Source organism: Lipotes vexillifer, unplaced genomic scaffold (genome assembly GCF_000442215.2).
Source record: "Lipotes vexillifer unplaced genomic scaffold, Lipotes_vexillifer_v1.1 scaffold565, whole genome shotgun sequence".
Classification (NCBI taxonomy): Eukaryota; Metazoa; Chordata; class Mammalia; order Artiodactyla; family Lipotidae; genus Lipotes; species Lipotes vexillifer.
This window is the reverse complement of record NW_006771554.1, coordinates 266,139-278,986: the sequence shown is the minus strand read 5'-3', so window position 1 is coordinate 278,986 and position 12,848 is coordinate 266,139. Positions and strand designations below refer to the sequence as shown.

Sequence of the window (12,848 nt, the reverse complement as noted above, 5' to 3'; positions counted from 1 at the left end):
AGAGCGGTCCGTTGACCTGGGAGGTCAGCCGGTTGCTGGGGCAGCTGGGTGGCAGCCAGATCGCAGTGGGTTGAGTTTAAGAGGTGACAAAGTGAGGACCTTGTGTTCGCCACATTATCGGGAAGCTTGGTTTAAAAGGAAGTAGATAGAGAAGGTACTAGCTCGGGGATACGGAGTTGAAAAGATACGCCTTTTAAAAAGAGATGGAGGGCTTCCCTGGTGGCGCAGTGATTGAGAGACCGCCTGCCGATGCAGGGGACATGGGTTCTTGCCCCGGTCCGGGAAGATCCCACATGCCGCGGAGCGGCTGGGCCCGTGAGCCATGACCACTGAGCCTGCGCTTCCAGAGCCTGTGCTCTGCAACGGGAGAGGCCACAGCAGTGAGAGGCCCGCGTACCGCAAAAAAAAAAAAAAAAAAAAAAAAAAAAAAAAAAAAGAGGTGGAACATTCACGTGTGTTAAAGTCAAAAGAGTTTGACAAAGATACAGTGAAAGGTCTTCTCCCACTCCTGTCCCTCACCTACCCAGCTGTCCACCTCCTCTGGCCCTTCATGGTTGTTAACTTCTGTTGCAGTTTTTTACGTGTCCTTGAAAATACGTTAAGATGCAAGAGAGGAAGGTTGCCAGTGCGGGAAAGCGGGGGTGAGTGACGGGGGCAGGACCTTGCTGCCCACAGCCCAGGGGAGGGATTTGCCCTGACGGCTTGGCCTGGAGCAGGACCAGTGATATGGGGGTAGTGTAGGTAGGTTTGTAGAAGGGCTGCTGGAAAACGGAGGGCGTGCTGGCCCCTGTTCTCTTGGTGAGGTGAGAGGCTGGTCCATCTGAAAGGAAGGGAGGTGTGGAGTAATAGCAGCTACATTGGCTGAACGCCTGGATTTTGCAGAATACTTTCCATATATGGTATCACTTAATCTCAACAAACCTCATGAGATGAGTACTCTTGATAGCCCCATTTTTCAGACCAGGAAACTGAGACTCAGAGAGACTAAATAACCTGCCAGTTGTCGACAGCTCAGAACGCGGCGCAGCTGCCTCTCAGACCCAGGTCTGGGCGACCCCAGGCCAGTGTTCTTGGCACTGCCTGCTCCTGCCCTCCTCCTCAGCTCTTCTCGTCCTAAGGACTTCATTTCTCCTCCCCAAGCTCGGCTAATTTAACGTGATGGCCTGGGAGCTGCGTGCTTTTACCGAAGTGCCGAAGCATTTTACGGGCCTCGCGCGCAGCGTAGCTGACTTTCCAGAAGAGGAGGCGCAGGAGGTGGCCCGGAAATGCTGTCCCGGGAGAACTGACGTTTGGAGCCGGAAGGCTCTCAGTGTGTTGCAGACCAGCGCTCCTCAGATCGTTCCGTCCCATGACCTTTTCTCGCAGCGCACACGTCCCTCACCATGGAGGCGAGGGAGGGTTTCTGTGTCCTCGCGAGCAGCGTGCCGTTAAAGGGGAGAGACGTGGGTAGGCCCGACCCCTCTGCAGCAGCAGTACCTGGGCTCCGTCGCTTGCTTAGCACTGGAAGAAAAACGGAGACCCCCCGGGGCGCTTGTGCTGTCCAGATTCTTCCATTCCAACCGAGAATATTAAAGTAACACACGAGAGATAGAGAATGATGGAACGGTAAGCTGTGAGGAACGGACTATAGAGTGAGTAAGTTCAGCAACAGGAAAGACCAGTGAGCATGAGAGGAGGGGCGGCAGCCGCAGTCCCAGGAAGGATGCGGGTGCTCCCATGGGAAAGGTTCACGTGCTCGGGGGAGGCTCTGTCACCGGCCGTCATTCTCGAAAAGCCGTTTTGAAATTAGCTGCTTCCAGCCCCTTGGTATTCTTAGTTTCCCCAGGGCTAGCACTTTGAGGAACAATGATACGGACTCTGAGGGAAAGTGAAAAAAAGGCGTCAGGCTTATCACAGTTTCAGATTGAAAGGGTCCTTAGAGGTCATCAGATTTCATTCTCCACCCACTGTAGGAACCCCTTCCATAGCACTTTGTACAGGTGCCTGTCCAGTTTTCCTTGATTGCTTCCAGTGACCAAGAGCCCAGTATTCAAGAGACAACCTCTTCCACTGTCTGACGGCTTTAGTTAATATCAATAGAAAACTCTTATGGGTACCAAAGGGAAAAGGGGGTGGGGGAGGGATAAATTAGGAGTGTGGGATTAGCAGATACACACTACCATGTATAAAATAGGCAAACAACAAGGTCCTACTGTATAGCACAGGGAACTATATTCAATAATCCTGTAATAAACTGTGATGGAAAAGAATATGAAGAAGAAAATATACACACACACACAAACACACACACAGACACACACACACAGACACGCATATATGTGTGTAACACTGCTGCACACCGGAAACTAACAAAACATTGTAAATCAACTATACTTCAATTTAAAAAAAAAGAAAAACTCTCTGATATTGAACTAATATCTGTTTCTTTGTGACTTGCCATAGTTAGCGGATTGTCATCTCCCAGATCTCTCTTGTATTCCCTCGGTGGGAATTTTTTTATTCCATAGACCAGAGTGGTACAGAAAGGATACACATAACTGCAGACCGGTCTCGTCATACTGGTGATTCCCTGATTGATCCAATAAACATTTATTTAGCAAATCTGAAGCGGTGTGAAAAGATACTTCTGTCTCGGGCTTGGGAGTCCACAGAAGGGCCCCTGTGAGCTATTCACAGAGCAGTAACCTGCCACAGGGAGCAGATGGCATGTGTCTTGTCCCTGGTCCCGCAGTCCCGGGCCGCACGCCAGCTGATGGAGAGGACCCAGTCATCCAACATGGAGACCCGGCTGGACGCCATGAAGGAGCTGGCCAAGCTCTCTGCGGACGTGACCTTCGCCACCGAGTTCATCAACATGGATGGCATTGTTGTGCTGACGCGGCTTGTGGAAAGCGGAACCAAGCTCTTATCCCAGTGAGTGTTGCTGAGGTCTCGTTTGGGAGCTCTCAGAGATTTACGACACTCCGCAGGGCATCCTATGCTCATTTACATTGAGTCAAATGAGCTTATTGAGCTCCTTCTGCATACAGAGCAGCGCGCCCAGCACCAGGGTCCACACAGAGGGGTATAATTCACTATTGTGGTCCTGAATCTTGTAGTCTAGTTGGGCTCTCACAAATTCAGTGACGGTACAAAACAGTACTATGCTGAGTGACGTGAAAGTCGGGGCTCTAGAAGTCAAGAAGAGAGAGATCAGCTCACGGCTGCAATCATTTACGGAAAATGACTGGCCTGATGGCCAGTTAGCAGACTGTCCATTGGCAAGTAGAACAGGTGTCTGTGTGTCTGTTCTTAACCACACCCCTGCGTCCCTCCCTCTCCAGTCACCTCCCCACTCCACACACAGGCTCCTTATACAGAGACACGCACTGGCCCTCCTCTGTGTTTACCAGAGCGTATCCCCACCCATCCGCTGTCTCCCTGTCACCCATTTTCACGGGGGGCAGGGGGGCGTCCAGAACTTTGCGATGCACTGCAAGTGGCTTTGTGGTACTCCAGTGCCAAGGTGAACATGGCGGGAAACTGCCATGCTATTATCAGCAGTGAGTAAACAGATGTTTAGTTTGTCTTCTAAGCCCACAGAACCTAAGCTGGCAGAGAGGGAGTCAGAAACCTTTGAGTTGATGGATCAGCTACTGAAATTTTTAGCCAAACCGAGCAGCTAGTCTTGAGTATTTGTTTTAAGTCTTGGATTCTCCGGCTGCACGGAAATCTCGAAGCCTTTGGCTGCCGTCAGCACTGACCCGGACGTTCCGCAGTCTCCTGGGAGTGCAGGGTTGGACTGGCCTTCGTCTCCTCTTTAAAATTGAGGTGATACCTCCCTTGCCATCCACCTCCTACTGTGGATGAGAATGGGTCAGAACATGCTTTGCAAATGGAAATCTAGTTTGTAAATTACAGAGCGCTGTACAGATGTATAAAGGTTGACGTGTATACAGAGCAGAGACAGGGGAGAAAACATTTCAGCCCTCATTCTCTGTCAGCTCTGTGGTAGGGTTTCGCATGCACTGTCACCCTGCCCCCACCACAACGCCGTGAGGTTAACGCTGTGAGAGCAACTCAGTTTCACAGAGAAAGAAATAGAAGTTTGAAGAGAGAAAATTTGCACGGTTAGTAAGTAGTTGAACCAAAGTGGAACCCATGGCCAGAGTTCATCCTCTTTCTCCTGTGCTCTGCCGCCTCCCAGCCTAAAAGTGAACCTGGGACGTAAGCTCCCTCGGGTACCCCACCAAGTGCTGGGGTTTGACAAGGCCAAAACCAGAAGCCTTTCCTTCGGTGATTCCAGGGGAGAATCTGCTCCACACCTAGCTTAGGTGTGTGCCAGGCGCTGGCTCACAGTGGCGTTCGCTGATTTCTCAGGTGGTGCTTACGTTGAAATCCGTCCCTATTGTGGCTGCCTTCACACCTGTGTTCCCCAGTTCTGAATCTTTGTATTGTTTTGTATATGTTTTGCACATGTCTCAGCTACAGTGAGATGCTGGCATTCACCCTGACTGCCTTCTTAGAGCTCATGGACCATGGCATTGTCTCCTGGGACATGGTTTCAATCACCTTCATTAAGCAGGTGAGGCCTCCAACATTCCATCTTTCCTCCCTCCGTCGCCAGTTGTTCTCTAGGCTTGAGGGGAGGTGCGGGCAACACAGCTGCTCCAGCGAGGGTCGACGTTCTATCCCCGAGGCCAGGTTTTTCATCCTCAGGCTCTGGCCTTCCTGTGGCTCCTGGAAGGTGTACTTTGTTACACTCGCAGGGCCTGCACTGAGAAGATGGAACTGGGCTCCCGGAACTGATTATGGCCAAAGTGGAACTGGATTGTCAGTGAGACTCGGGATAGCGTGCAGCCAGCCAGCCAGCCAGTACCATCCCTAAGTCTTCTGACCTGCTTCCTGAGCCCTGCCTCCTCTTTGGATAAAAAAAGAAAAAAAACCGTTCATTTCATTTGCCTTCTATTTATTAATCTGCCTTCTGTTTACAAATCTGCAAGGTAGCCTGTTTGATTGTCAGATGAACTCAGTGGGGGGGGAGAAGATACTTCTAGTTTTATCCTCCTTTCTTCTAGAAGAAGGGGCAGTGTCACCTCAGAAAACTGAACTAAAACCAATGAATGCTATATCTGCTGACCTAGAATTACACCTGTCATTGGCTTGGGACATTGAGAACTTCCCAATGCTGGAGATACTTAGGCACAAGTGAAATGACCATGTGTCAAAGATGTTATAATGGGGATCGAGAAAAGGGATTAGATTATAAGAATTTGAGGTCCTTTCTATGTCCCCAAGTCTGCTGTTCTGCGTGTGTATAGGGACAAAATGTATGTCTGGAGTATAGTACATGGAGAGCAAATGAGATCCCAGCATCAGTAAAACCCTCTGCTTTTTACACTCGGCTTTTTCATGCCTGAACCCTTATTTTGAAAACAAAAGATTAAGCCCTTAGGTTTAACGAAACATAGTTGAGTGGATGCTGTAATTTGAAATTGAGTTATCCATGCCTAGGGACTCCCTGGCACATTGGCCAACATAGCAGATACCATCGTCCACCTGGGGACAACTGTCCAAATGTGGGCAGCACACCTAAGAGGAGAGTCTGGGGGCGGCGGGCGTCTGAAACCTAAGCCTTCAGCTCTCTCGGGCCCTGAGCTTCCTAACTGACTTGCCCTCTCTGGCTTTAGATCGCAGGGTACGTGAGCCAGCCCATGGTGGACGTGTCAATCCTGCAGAGGTCCCTGGCCATCCTGGAGAGCATGGTCTTGAACAGCCAGAGTCTGTACCAGAAGATCGCAGAGGAAATCACTGTGGGACAGCTCATCTCTCACCTCCAGGTGTAAGTAGAGACCCTGCCCCAGCCTCCCTTCCCTGCCTGTTCTCTTCTCCCCTCTTACTCTGTTTAAGTCTTCCAATCCTACTGCTTTGCTTGTACTCTGAGATGCTGATCTGCTTGTTCATTCACTCATCACCTCTTCCACTACTGCCAGAATCCCTCCCGTAATTCAGACCTGGTCATGTCACGCTCCCGCTTGAAGTCCTCTGTAACTCTCCTTGCCTCTCAGGATAACGTGAAGTTTTTCCCAATCTTCCTGTACCACCATATGGTACCAGACAGAATCACGTGCTTTCTCCTCTGTGGGCCAAATAGCTTCTGTTTGTACCTATGATAATCATATTTGTATAAAATACTGTATTTTTATTATCTGTCTCCCATTTTAAACTTTGAGCTCTCTGGGAACAGGGGCCAATCATTTTTGTATCCCTTGTTTTGATTTAAGTAGGAGATCAATTAGCATTTGTTGAATGAACTCTTGCCCAACTAACAGTATGCTGTTGGGGGTAGCAAGAAGTATTGTATAGGATGTGAATTCCAGTCCAGGATCTACCGCAAACTAGGTCTCTGCCCTCAGCAAATTACCTAATCTCTTCTGGCCTCAATTTCCTCACCTCTAGACTGAGGTTAGTCATCCCCACCTCTCAGACTTGTGAGGATCAAAGAAGATAAGAGGTCCAGCATAGGGGCCAGCACAGGACAGGTATTCAATACATTGAGGAGGTTTTTTTGTTTTTTGTTTTTTGCTTTTGTTTGTTTTTTAAGAAGCTTATCACATCCTAAAACATTTAACAGATAGTAAACAAAAGCCAAAGACAGATAAAGCCTTTGGAGCACTGTTTGTCTCCTCCCCATTCTTTATACTTTCCTTTCAACCATTCCACACAATTTAAGGGGACTGGACTTCCCACAACAAGGCTGGGGACACTGCTGATTCCTTCCTAACCCTTGCTCCCTTCCAGCATATGGGACATTGACAGAATGCCCTGCCAGTTCCAGGGGAAGCCAGAGCTCCCAGACTTGGTTGATTATAGCAGGCTTGTCTTCACTCAGCTATGCACTCAGCCTGTACCTTCCCACTAGTCCAAGTAAAAAGGAAGCACAAGGAGATTTACAGCTCTGACTTCTCCTTGTCACTTCTCTAAGGAATTCTTCAGCCTCTGTTTTCATGCCCAAAAGCCAAAAAGGTTGATTGAAATCAGGGGGACATTGTAAACTCCAGATGGAGAGTTCTGATTTTTCTGACCTCAGAGTTACCTCTATTTCTTTGTTTCTGAATTGGGAATGACCCAGTTACCTCCCTAGAGATGATAGAGGAGCGTGGCATTTCTTAGGGGTCAGTCTATGAACACTTTCAGCCCATTGCTGTCCCCAGAAGTCATGTCCTCTGCTGCTGGGCTGAGGGACAATTAGTGGCCTCCACCAGACCTCCAAGATGCCCCCGGCCAACCAGGACACCCAGCAGCCCCTCTGGAAAGAGCCACAGAATGCACTTATGACGTGGCAGGTGGAGAGCTCTTGTCAAGTGCCAGGATTACAAGATTCCAGAGAAGCGTTGTAGTTATTTTATTTGTTTAAAATAAAATAAGTTCATAGTCAGAGACTTTGAAAATACAGAAAAGTACAAAAAGGAAATCATTTGCCCATTATCCCCCCTCCAGACATAACCACTGTTAACAGTAAATTGACTGTGCCGCTGGGTTTTTTTTCTATGCATATTTTTAAGAAAGTTGGAATCTTACTGTACATGCTATGCGTGCCTTGACTTTTTTTTTTTTTTTTTTTTTTTTTTTTTTTTTTTTTTTTTTTTTTTTTTTTTTTTTTTTTTTTTTTTTTTTTTTCTTTTGTGGTACTCGGGCCTCTCACCACTGTGGCCTCTCCCATCGCGGAGCACAGGCTCCGGACGCGCAGGCTCAGCGGCCATGGCTCACAGGCTCAGCCGCTCCGCGGCACGCGGGATCCTCCCGGACCGGGGCACGAACCCGTGTCCCCTGCATCAGCAGGCGGACTCCCAACCACTGCGCCACCAGGGAAGCCCCGTGCCTTGACTTTTTTAATGGACTAATAGTTACTGAACATTTCCCATGTCAAAGAACCTTCTGAAAGGGTAGTTCTAAATCTTCTTGTGCAGGAATTCTCTGCCGGTCTAGTGGTTAGGACTCCATGCTTCCACTGCCGAGGGTGCGGGTTCGATCCCTGGTCGGGGAATTAAGATCCCGCAAGCAGTGAGGCCTGGCCAAACATTTAAAAAAAAAATGTATATATATATATATAATTTTTTTTTTTTTTTCACCCCATATGCCTTTGAAAATCCAGTAACAGTTATGGACTCTCACCTCCCTGGAAAAAAATATCACATAGTCAGCCAGCTACAAGGAATAATGGCTGCACCATTTCTAGGGTTCCCAGACACTCTAAGCCCATCCCTAACCCCAGGCGAAGAACCTTTATGCTAAAACAGCATTTTTAATGACTGCTTAGGATTTGAATATATATGAACAGAGTCGCTACTGTGGACATTTGCATTATTTACTGTTCTTGCTTTTTTTTAATAGTACTTGGATGAAACACCTTGCCAGTAACTCACGCACAGCTCTCTGATGACTATCTTTGGATAAATTCCTGTTAGTGGAATTGCTGGGTCAGGGAGTCTGCCCACTTTTAAGCTTTTGAGGCTAAGCCTCTGATTATTATTTGATTACAGTGTGCGAGTGATTGTTTTAAACCATCTCTAAGGATCGTCTTGCTGGTTAGTCTTCTAACCTCTCTCTGCCTTCTTTCTCCGTTGACACAGCTCCAACCAGGAGATTCAGACCTACGCCATTGCACTGATTAACGCACTTTTTCTGAAGGCTCCTGAGGACAAGCGACAGGTCTGTGGTGGCCTTTTCAAGCTTTTCGTCTGGGCTCTCCCAAGAGAAGACTTATCCACCCAGTCATTTTTCCCAAGAGTCCTTCCTCCTGTCCCTCTGCAGCCAGAGCCCATCTGAGTTGCTTTGCTAAGGAAGACCCGGGGAAGAACTAAGAGGGAAACCAGCTGGGTCCTAGGTCAGGGCAGGGGCCTGCAAACTTTTTCCCCTCAAGGACGAGTAAATATTTTTTTGCCTGGTGGCCCTTGTGGTCTACGTGGCAACTATTCAACCTTGCCGCTGTAGCCAAAGCAGCCTCAAACAGTAGGCAGACAGGTGGGTGTGGCTGTCTTTCCATAAGACCTTCTAGACACAAACAGGCAACAGGCCTCATTTGGCCTTACTGCGACTACCCCTGGGTTAGAGGATCAGGGAGCAGGGAGAGGAGACCCGCTGGGCCTCCCTGCTGGGTCCCAGGAGACAGAAACAAATGCAGTCCTTGCTTAAGGAAGCAAGAGTGGAGGGACTTAGCTTGAAGTTTCATGTATAAAGATCCTCTGATCCAGGTTCTAAACTTTTTTCTTACCTATCAATTAGCTGTGTGACATGATGCAAATCGCTCTGCTTCTCTAATCCCCAGTTTCCTCACCTATAACGTGGGAGCAACAACATCTGCCCCATTCACTTCATAAGGATGTCATGAGAAAAAGCCAGACCCACATTTTACAAGTGAGGAAACCAGGGATCAGCTGGGCAGTGGAGCAAGGGCTGACCTAGGAGGCCAGGGCCCCGAGGCTGAGTACTTTTCCTGCCAGTGCTGGGCAAGTGCTCTCACCCCCCTGGGTCTCTGTTTCCCAATGCAAGGGCCAGATTAAAGATCGCTATGAGCCCTTCCAACACGACTGTTCTAGATTTCTCTGGTCAAAGCCCAAGTGATGTACAAAAGAAAGACTTTGTAATTCTCGGTCAATACCGTGGGCTCAGTAAGTTGTAATTCCTGTGGGATTATGTACCAAGTTCCCGGAAGATTCTGGTGGGAGGACCAGGAGCGTCTGTGGTTCTGTCTGTCCTTGTCTTTCTTGGATGGCTGGCTCTGTTCATCTCTTCCTCCCTAGTCCTGTTTTGAATGTAAGCTGAAAGCTCATTCTTCCATCTGCTTCTCTCTGTGCTTTTTGCTTTCTGCCGGCAGGACAAGCATCTTAATCCTCTAGACCTCCCTGTCACTGTAAGTAGCACTGCCATATGGAAAGGGCCCCGCTCTTTTCCACGTGGGGAGGTTGCAGCTGGGTGAATCTCATCATCTGATCTAGTTGTTCAGGGAGCTCCAAGACTCAGGAAAAGGTTGTGTGCTGTAAATCTCATTTGTCAGGACACTTAGCGAAGTCCCACGGATCAGAGTCGCATAAAGGATTAAGGGGACGCCTGCCTTGGGGAATGTGGCCCCGTCTCTCCTTTGTAACCTGCCTTCACATGGGTCTGTGGTTCAGCCAGCAAGATCAGATTCAGAAATAGCCGGTCACTTTCACCTAGATGATGCCAGATGCATCACATTCCAGCTTGCTGTAGCCAGGAGTAAAGGTAAATCCATGCACTTTCGGATGCTTTCTAGATCCTAGGAATTGGAAAAGCTTTAGACAGTTGACAGAAGGGAATTTGGATACTCGTTTCTTAGAGGGAGGGTTTCTTAGAGGGTTAGAGGGAGCTCAAAGAGGTCAGCTCTATGAGGATATGAAAAAGGATGAGTGCTTCCCCCAGCACCGCAGAGAAGCCTTTGGCCTTTATATTCCAGCAGTAGACCACTGTCAGTTACCCACTTTGTGAGTTGTGGACAGCAAGATTTAATCGTGAGTTGGCCTCCCATAGCTACCAGAGAAGTTTCTAGTCCACCTTCCTCCTTTGCCAGTCAGTGTGTGCTCAGGGGACGCAAAGTAAAACTTAATATTCCTGACAGCGTCAGCCATTGGAATTTGGCTAGAAATCTAGAAGCGAGAGAGAAAGGCCTTCCAGCTCTGAGAAAAATGACAACACTCACGGATATTGCCCCATAGGAGAGGTGTGACAGCTCCCTCAGGCCCATTGATTTAGAATTATCTATGAAATTAAATTAAGGCAGCAGTTTAGGAAGTGAAGTCATACTAATTAACATTGTAAGAAGTGGTGGCTGACATTGGAAGGAAGAGACAGAAGAATTATGAAAAGCTGTCAGAAAAATTAAAAGCATAGTAATCTAGGACCATTTTGTTTAGGGGAAAATAGTTCCACATTTCAGAAGCCCCGTAGGGTATTACAGTGTCACAACACAGAATAATAACTGATGTGTTTCTTTGTTTTTTTTTTTCCTGATGAAGCCAAGTCCTTGGCAGTGGTTAAATTATTATAATCATCGTAGTCTCTTCAGAAATACAGGAAGTGAATATATTTTTAGAAGATTAGCATAAGAATGGTCAAAATAACAGTTCTGAGAGGACCCTTAAAGCTTCATTCCCTGGAAGATTGACTTAACGTAGGATACTTTATTTCCTGAGTGAGCTAAATAAATAAAGTGTTACTGTCAAAATCTGAACCAAATAAATAAAAAAGGTGACCCTGTTGTGAAAAATCACTCCAAAGCACCCAACACCTTGTTCTCTAAACTGATCAGAAGTGAATCATAGACCACCTACTGTTTCAGAGCATACCACCCCAGCTCCGTCTGCTGGCGTGGTGCTGGGTGGGGGGGCAGTGGAAGAGGATGCTGGAGCCCAAGCCCTCTTGCTCGGTTTGGAGTCAGTGTTCCATTAGAGTCCCTCCCAGCCTTGGCAGTCGTTCCGGCCTGGGGTGGTGCATGTGGCTTGGGACCATCGTGCTGCTCTGTGGCCTGTGCTTGTTGTCCATCTCCTGGCATCCTTGTAACACGAGTGTCTTGTCCTGAAGCAGCCTTTGTCCCTCTTTGAAGATGACACGGTTGATTGTACCATTGGGAAAGGAAACCCTGTTTGCATTAATGCGTACTCATGAAAGAAAATGTGTGGGAATTTTTCAGAGTATAAAATGCGTATTTGAAGGTCTGAATTTTTCTTCATTGGCCCACTTTTCATTTGAAAGGAAAAAAATTAAGGGAAAAAGCCCCAGAACTATGACATCACCTTCCTCTTGATAGTTGTCACAGCTGCATGGCTGCCACCTTACCTTATGTTCGCTTCTTGTTAATAGGATATGGCCAACGCATTCGCACAGAAGCACCTTCGGTCCATAATCCTCAATGTAAGTTCCCAGACAAGCTATATTTTGTTACTGTTATTGTTTTGTTACTATTAACTGCAACTATCACCATTATTATAGTTGTATTATTATTATTGAAATCACTGTGGAGTGGGATGCGCACTCAGAGGGACCTTACCGATGGGTACTAAACACTTCCTAAGCTGGAAAGCTTATGGTTTCTGATCCACTGTAAGCAGGGTTGTCTCTAGGAGGCTGTCCCACCAGGAATTGCAGAGCCTCTAAAGAGGTACTTAGCCAGATATACTGTTTGTTGCCTCACAACTCCACAAACTTTTATCCAGAGGGAATGTGTTAAAATAGGCACAGAAGAGGAATTCACTCAACTAACACCAGTCATAACCGTGAGTTGTGCGGGGCACTGGGAGGGATGCCCAGCCTGGGAGATTGCAGAGGAGGAGCTGTCAGTCCTGCCGCGAAGGAGAGGTGTCAGGAGGCCTTAGGGGCGGGTCTTCAGGGAAGGCTGAGGATAAGCCAGATGACCAGTCAGAAAAGGAATTCCTGCATGGGGAAGGGGGCACCTAGGAGGAGTGTGTGGTCCGGTGGACCTTGGGGTGAGAATTTGTGACAGGCTGGAGAGGTAGCAACGACCAGATCAAGTAGGGCCTAGGGCTTTCTCCCAAAAGCAATTGAGAGGCTTTAATCAGGATCGTGAAATAAGCAGGCTGGCGTTTTAGAAAGATCACACTCCAAGATCCGTGTTTCCTGAGGGGTGTGTGAGGGAGGAGGGTAGAATGGGAGTTGTGGGGGGAGGGAGGCATCTGGAGGGAGGTCTCAGTCCCTGTTCTGCAGTGGGGATGTGGGCGGGGAGGGAGCTGAGGTGGGAGGTGAGGGCCGGGACGGAGAGTCAAGGAGCTGGGTTAAAAGGCCATTTTATCAGTTGTCCAAAGCCAGGTGCACCTGGGAGACCACAGTGTAGG

At 48.1% G+C, this 12,848-nt stretch overlaps 1 protein-coding gene across 4 annotated transcripts in view; it reads left to right on the top strand.

The window, feature by feature from the left end:
* ELMO2 (engulfment and cell motility 2) overlaps positions 1-12,848 on the top strand; it is a 39,124-nt gene that overhangs the window by 13,552 nt on the left and 12,724 nt on the right. For 2 of the 4 annotated variants that reach the window (XM_007446922.1, XM_007446921.1), the window contains 5 exons: positions 2,732-2,913; positions 4,465-4,564; positions 5,670-5,821; positions 8,613-8,691; positions 11,860-11,910. In XM_007446922.1, coding sequence (XP_007446984.1) covers positions 2,732-2,913; positions 4,465-4,564; positions 5,670-5,821; positions 8,613-8,691; positions 11,860-11,910 — 564 coding nt within the window. Of the gene's footprint in view, positions 1-2,731; positions 2,914-4,464; positions 4,565-5,669; positions 5,822-8,612; positions 8,692-9,856; positions 9,893-11,859; positions 11,911-12,848 lie in introns of all 4 variants that reach the window. The other 2 variants (XM_007446923.1, XM_007446924.1) reach the window with 2 other exon arrangements.